The 7,658-nt window shown below is 36.9% G+C and overlaps 1 protein-coding gene across 5 annotated transcripts; it reads right to left on the bottom strand.

Annotated features, from left to right (window-relative positions):
• LOC128168488 (zinc finger protein 626-like) lies at positions 1 to 7,020 on the bottom strand. Of its 5 annotated transcripts, none has more exons than XM_052834687.1 (4): positions 6,990 to 7,020; positions 4,694 to 5,198; positions 3,562 to 3,705; positions 1 to 3,065 (listed from the first exon to the last, which is right to left on the bottom strand). In XM_052834687.1, the coding sequence occupies exons 2-4, from the start codon at positions 5,166 to 5,168 to the stop codon at positions 1,024 to 1,026; spliced, it is 2,661 nt and encodes an 886-aa protein (XP_052690647.1). In that variant the 5' UTR covers positions 5,169 to 5,198; positions 6,990 to 7,020; the 3' UTR covers positions 1 to 1,023. The 5 variants fall into 5 exon arrangements, with proteins under 5 accessions (XP_052690647.1, XP_052690646.1, XP_052690649.1 ...); XM_052834686.1 differs by lacking the exon at positions 6,990 to 7,020 and adding an exon at positions 6,597 to 6,969; XM_052834689.1 differs by lacking the exon at positions 6,990 to 7,020 and adding an exon at positions 6,808 to 6,966.
• Positions 7,021 to 7,658: the final 638 nt, after the last annotated feature.

Raw genomic sequence — 7,658 nt, 5'->3', positions numbered from 1 at the left:
TTCATTGGATAAGCATCATTTTTTCAAACAATCATAATCCATTATCATCATTCAATGATATACAATATATATGTACAATTATCAAGGAGTTATCGTGTAAATCAGCAATGTAACAAATATTGTACAAAAACATTATGTAGCCACCAAAAACCAGCAACAACGTTAAATTTAAACACTGCAAAATAATAGTTGACTGTAAATTGTCCAAGTATTAAGAGATTGATAAACATATGAGTTATAAATATAAGAAAGTACACATTTATAATCAAATACACAGTAACATATTAGAAGAAAAAAACAAAACAAAACAAAACAACAACAAAAGCACTCAAGTTGAACAATTGGGATTCACTATAATTAAATAGTCACGAATTACCGGGTCAAGATTACAGTAATCTGATTGGTTCTGACTCCGTCCCAGGATACTCTGTCCCAGCATTCCCTGTACAGTGTACATAATTTCAAAATTCTGTATATAAATGGTGTAGGCAACCTCTAAAAATAAAAAATTCTAGCAAATATATTTGCTGTTAAAAAAAAACCCTGACCAAAACACTCAACTTATAAACTAATTTAAAAATGTGGAAAATAGATCAGAGTAGTTAAATTTGAAGTCTTTTATAAAAGAGAGATGGTAAATTATTTGATTATGAAAGGTATGAATATAAATAAACTGTACATATGTCAAATAAGTGAAAAATTTGCAGTTTGGGAATAAAAAATGAATACCAGGTATCTAAATAATTCAATTCAAAGCCCCTGGGGGATTCGAACTCGGGACGTAATGATCACAAGCCCAACACTTTATCTACTCAGCTATATGGTAAGTTACATGTTGCCGTCGAAAATCTTTTTAATAAAATGAAATGTCGTTTCGATCAGAGGTCAGACATTTTGTGATGATGTGTTATTCCACCTTAAAGATGCATTTAAAGGGTGATTTGTACATTACAAAAATGTCAAAAAATGATGCTTTGTTTTGTGCTGTGATATCAAATCTGAATGCTTCTTGTAAAACGCTGTTTAAAAATACTGGTTATTGGATCCAGTCTGATCAGACTGGTGCTGAGGGGGGAGGTAGGGCCACATGTACATGTAGGAGGACCCTGGGGGCGGGGCCTGTGTGGTGGTGGGGGCAGTCACTAGAGAGGTGGAGGGGTGGAGCACTGAATTAGCCACACATCCCAGCTCTGTCTCCTGAGCGGTCAAAAGAATTCCATGACCTGCCAGAGCTGACCCCTGGGGAATGGCTAGAGGGTCTGTAACGCTGGGAATGAATGGTGAGGGGTCGGCCCTGTCCGAGTAGATCCTGGGGAGGGTTACTGCGTGGGAGGGGGAGGAGTTGGGGGAGATGTTGAGAAAGTCTTGCCCCTGTTGGTCCTTCTGAGCGAGATCGACTGGCGACTTCATCACTGCCAGTGTCTTGTCCTGTATGGGGAACACTTGGAGCTTTCTGCCCGGGATGCTGGCATCCATCGCCTTGTTGTGGATCTTCATGTGGACACGGAGATTGTCAGCTCTAGAGCATGCCTTTCCACAAATGTCACACACAAACATCTTGATGTCACAGTGCACTGTCTTGGTGTGCTTAGAGAGGCCGCCCTTATCAGGGAAACATCGACCACACTGATCACACTCAAATGGCTTCAGGCCCGAGTGTCTCTTCTGATGAGCCTTGCAGCGCTCCTTTGTTTTAAATGACTTTCCACAGTCTGGACAGTTATATGGGCTCTCAGACTTGTGAACATACTGGTGGGAGTAGAGAGTGGCATATGTTTTGAATGACTTCCCACACGTGCTACACTGGAACGACTTCTCATCACTGTGCACTGCAGCGTGAATTTCCAGCGTACTTTTGTACATGAACTGCCGGCCACAAATGTCACACATGTAGCGCGTACCATCGGCAGTATGGCGTCGCCGGTGTGTCTTCATCAAGAACTCTGTCTTGTACTTTTTCCCGCACAAGTCGCATTCGAACCACGTGTTGTGTGAGTGTTTGGACTCCTTGTGGTACTTGAGGGAGTGACTGTTGACGAAACCTTGCCCACACACGGTACAGCGATACGGTCTGTAATCTCCGTGGGTCATCTCATGAACCTTAAGGCTTGTTGTGTATGAGAAGCACTTGCCACAAATCTTACACTCGTGATTTTTCTTTCCTCCGTGAACTCCTTCCATATGCATTTTTAGGTGATTTGAAGTCAGGTACGTTTTATTGCACTCCTTACACTCGAAGGGCCGAATTCCACTGTGCTTAAGTCTATGGAGTCTCAGACTATGATTGAAATTGAAGGAAGCATCGCACTGACTGCACTTGTATGGCTTGCTCTCGCTGTGGATCCCCCTTCGATGATGGTACAGGGTCTCTTTGCTGGTGAATACCTTTCCACAAATATCACACTGATACTTTTTCACGTCGTGTGCAGTTCTGATGTGTCTATTCAGGGCTCGCTTTGAGGCATACTCCTTCGGACATTCGTCACATTTCAGCACACCTTTCACAGCTGGAACGGCAGGCTTTGTTTTATGTGCCACTTTAAGTGCAGACTTTTTCCTTCCTGGCTTTCTACCCACTGGTTGTTTTGCTGTTTTCTTGCGTCCAGATTTTCTAACCATAGGTGAAGTAACTGTCTCATTCATCGGCTCAGGGATATCTTTGTTTAGATTTTTAGGTTTGCGTCCTCGTTTTTTCTTGGGAGGACTTTCTGGCGGGGCCTCCATCACCTCCTGAACCCCGTGAATGTCGTTCATGTGTTGATGAAGCGCAGTGTTGGACTGACACATTTCCTGACACGACGACACCTGACACATGTAGACATTCCCTACGTCATGCATCATTCTAAGGTGGGTCTCCACCGCTTTCTGGCTGCGGAACTGTGTCGGACAGAGCGGGCAAGGAACGTGGTTTCCCGTACTTGTCTGGAGGTCGGTCGGTGGTAGGGGTGACACCACGGTGACAGAACTAGCCGTGTTACCGCGCTCATCGTCAGATATAACCTCCATCTTGATGTCAACTACCTCTGGCTCCTGAGGCAGTGGGGAACAAATCTTCATCGCTGAACCTGTCAAAAGTCATTTTTATAGTTATCAAAAAGAATCACATATCTCTATAGATCCTATCTATTAATGTTTTTAATCATAATAAATACTGGTATATAGAATTTTTTTTATTCTAACATATTGTATTTCAACAATCCACAGAGGAAAGACATTAAAATACACCTATTACCTGTAGCAGACATTAAAATACACCTGTTACCTGTAGCAGACATTGAAATACACTTGTTACCTGTAGCAGACATTAAAATACACCTGTTACCTGTAGCAGACATTGAAATACACCTGTTACATGTAGCAGACATTAAAATACACCTGTTACCTGTAGCAGACATTAAAATACACCTGTTACCTGTAGCAGACATTAAAATACACCTGTTACCTGTAGCAGACATTAAAATACACCTGTTACATGTAGCAGACATTAAAATACACCTGTTACATGTAGCAGACATTAAAATACGCTTGTTACCTGTAGCAGAAATTAAAATACACTTTTACCTGTAGCAGACTTGTTTTTCTTCTGTTGGTTGGTGGATTTTCTAGGTTTACGTTTGAGTGCTGGGTTTATTCCGGCCTCATCTGTCTGGGTTGCTGAGTCCACTACTATCACATGACTTTGTTGTTGTTCTCTGTCTGTCACAACTAAATGAACAAATACACAACCTTTTGATAAATAGTCTTTACTGTGAACTGTAGAAGACTTACTGTGGTTTCATTAATCAATTTTCGTGGATAAAGTGAAAATCACAGTTTCAAGGATATGTAAATTCGTGGCCAATGACCCTATCAATACAAAATGTTAATAGATATTGCACTTCAATGAACATTAAATTACGTGGATCAACTTAACAACGAAATCCACGAAAATTGGTATTCAATGAATATTGATGAAACCACAGTACTTGTAATCATGTAGGTATGGCAATACAGTATAACAGATCTAGCTTTAACAAATCTAAGATAAAATTGTTTTTGAGTGGTATTCATTGGGAGCATTTTATAAATTGGAAATCATTAAGAATTTATTGAATTCAATTCTAAAAAACAATCTACCAGTAAATCATTTAAAAAGTTTTTTTTTTTTTATCCTGTTAAAAAATTGCAATGTCCTGTTCAACGATAATGTTGGCATTTTCCATATGAGAAATTGCAACTAAAATTATTTTCATTGAGGAGTAAGACAAATTTAATTCTAACTTAAACATTGTTAAATTAATTTAAATTAATCTCCAGAAGAAATTTATTTTTTAGTAAATATTTCTACTTTGATCAAGTTTTGAATTTTTTCTATGATGTAATAGTGCACTTTTGTTGTAATTAACTAACTGTTATATAAGGACCCCATTGGAAATAAGGATTTTAACAAGGCTTTTATGGGACATCCTTAGGTAATAATAAGCATTTGTATGTCATGTAATCTATGTAATAACAATGAATATTGAACAAATTGATTCTTATGTACTTGCATAGTGCTGTGATAAATGTCTGTTTTTTTATTTAATGTATTTTATATATGTAATCATATGGCATTCTGTGATATATTTACCAATGTTTACCTGAATAAAATGAAATGAAATGAAAACACCGTTTTATGAAATGCACACTACAAATACAAATATTACAATCTTACCATCACAACTCTGCAGTTCTATCAGTTCCCTGTTTATCTCCCTTTGATTGCTGTCCCTCCCCTCGCTCCATCCTAACTCCCCCTGACCATTCTGGTATGTATCCTCCGCTGTCGACCTTTCACCTTCTAAAACTGACCTCTCACCCTCTAAAGTTGACCTTTCACCTTCCAAACTATGACTCTCCAACATTCTTTGCTCACTCTCTAGGGTTGAAATTTTACTGGCATTTGTTTGTAATGTATTGGTTTTTCTGTTCATTCCTATGTAAGCGTTTTCCAACAATCCACTAAATTGTTTTTGATAAAGGTGTGCATTTTCTTTTAAGCTCCACTCTGTAATTATAAAGCTTACAGCTTCCTTTTTGTCCACAGTAATTTTAACCTCCGCCAGGAATTCAACATCCTCTGTGAAATCCACCTTATTCAAGATAGCTTGGCCAATGACATATTTCATTATCTCTTGAAGCTCCTCCATTCTGATGGTTAAGTCAAGACAGGCAAGCACCTGTATTCAAAATATATTGTGTTATTATACAATTGTGAAACTATGTTTCTAGTCCTAAAAATGTTTAAAGAGTAATGTATACAGGGTTATTTTCACCCCAAATTTCCTTCTTTTTTTTTGCCCTTTAACACAAAAGTCTTGCAAATGGTTTTGCCCAATCTTGAATATGATACTCTATCTAAGTAACACAGCAATTTAAGAATTATATTAAATTTGCACTGTTTTAAATTTGCCCAACGGGGTCAAAAGAGGTGAAAATATAAGCATCTATTGTATCTCTGAAGAATTCATATACCCCAAGCACATAACAATCCATTGATTGCTAAATGAGATAGAAGTCTATATCCGTTGATGGAACATGAAACTGTATCAAACTACTGTGAACCATAAATATATAATTTTAAGTCACAATAAGTCCTCATAACATTATCAGGTCAGTCAATTGGTTGTTATTATCATGTGAAGGTGTTTTATATAATTATATATCTCTTAATAATGTTAAAATGATCAGAATACAAAAAGATACACCTATATTAAATCTGTACTAAAATAAGGCGAACAGACCTAAGCCAACCTAGGGAGAACGAAAACTAGGGCAAATAGCATCAAGGGCAAACACATTTTAGGACAAACGGACATACATTCCTTAAATTCAGCCATATACACAGAGCAGTGTAAATTCCCCGAATTATCTGAGTGAACCTGTAATTTTAAAAACAATGATGAGATAGGCATGTTACAAATAGATAAATATTTCAGTTTCTTTGGGAGGTAAAAAAAGTGGTTATAATGACAGTTTAATGTTGACAATTCATCATGTGTTAATTCATTTTTATAGGGACCCGTAAAGGAATATCTCGTATCTCTAAGTGGTGTACTGCCGACCATGCCAAGGTGTTGTTGGACCAACATGTATGGCACGCCAATCTCACAAAAATGAGTAATAATAGTTTCACAGTCAATAAACTAGGTTTAACGGTTCCTCATTAAACGCAAGGAATTAATATTCGCCTAAAATAGCGAGTAGCACATATCGCGGATTTTAAAATTTCCCTTTAATTTTTCGGACAGATGAAAACTATTAGTAAATACCGTTTACGGCATGTCTTTTTGGCGTGCCATAAACATGTCTGATACATTACAACTCGGTGAAGTTCATCTACACTAAACAATTGTTCAGTGTAGTTGAAATTATTCATGTCTATCACCTAGAAGTAGATCTTCAATGAGCTAGTGTTAAAATTAATTAAAAATAATCACTATGCTCTAACAGGGACGTACATATACTATAGTCACAGTATTCTCTTTTGAGAAGTGGACAGGCATAGCCTACATCCACGTAGGATGTAGGCTATGCCTGTCCACTTCTCAAAAGAGAATATAGTCACAGTACTATACCATAGCCTGTGACTTAGTATATACATTCCCTGGCTCTAAACAGCCAAACACGTGGCCTTTCTCCAATATTTTGGTATGTCGCGCAATTTTCGTGTCAGGAGACATTGTTTTAATTCAAATTCAATAATAATGCAACGCTCAAAATAGAAATAAAAATCTTGTCGTAAGATAATATTTCATTTTGCCTATCGGATCGAAGCCAAGGCCAAACCTTTTTTGTAGTCGTTTCTAGGTCAAAAAGTGTTGGAATAAAAACGATCAAAAATCGAATTTCAGCGTGTGAAAAATATTTGTTTTGAATCTAATAATAATATTATTCTTAAAAATTCTACTATGACGATACACAGATGGAAGAAGCAGATAAAATCGTGAGACGTTGCATGATAAACTAACCAATAATTTCTGCGCCTGTCGTCACTGCCGGAAGTAAATAAGAGATTATAAAATTAGAACCGATTGCTTCCATAGCCTGTATACAGTTAGGGTTACTGTAGCCGTTTAGCTCACAGGCACCTGACGTTATATATAAAATAGATAATATGGTACTATCATTTCAGATAAAGAAGATAAGATTAATTTCGATGAACGTTATATATCAAACTTATCAATATTTACATAAGAAAAAAAATTCTTCATAGATCTAGATATTCAAGAATTTAATGGATTTGACATTATTTAAAGATCGAGTTTTAAATTCTGAATAAAGAGCAAGATTAAAGAACTATATAATAAGTTTGACCCATATAATTCAACATTTTTTTAAGTCATAGAGCTTTGAATGGGCAAAATGTTTGTCAATTATTGGTCTTGGATGGAATAATCTTAATAAAAATGTTTTGTTTAATTGTTCAAGTCTCAATGTTTTTTGTAAAGGTACGTACCTCACTACACCTACACTTATACTTTTTAAGACACTACGTCACAAGATGGCAATTTAATTGTTTTGTTAAACTGTTTATATCGTTGAAATAGGTTAAATTGTATATCGTCGTAGCTCAGTGGTTAAAGTATTGGGCTTCTGAACCGCAGATCATGAGTTCGAATCCGCCTGGATCTTTTGTT

Source organism: Crassostrea angulata, unplaced genomic scaffold (genome assembly GCF_025612915.1).
Source record: "Crassostrea angulata isolate pt1a10 unplaced genomic scaffold, ASM2561291v2 HiC_scaffold_1, whole genome shotgun sequence".
NCBI classification, from domain to species: Eukaryota; Metazoa; Mollusca; class Bivalvia; order Ostreida; family Ostreidae; genus Magallana; species Magallana angulata.
Note: the sequence above shows the minus strand (reverse complement) of the source record. Positions and strands in the feature narration are given on the sequence as shown.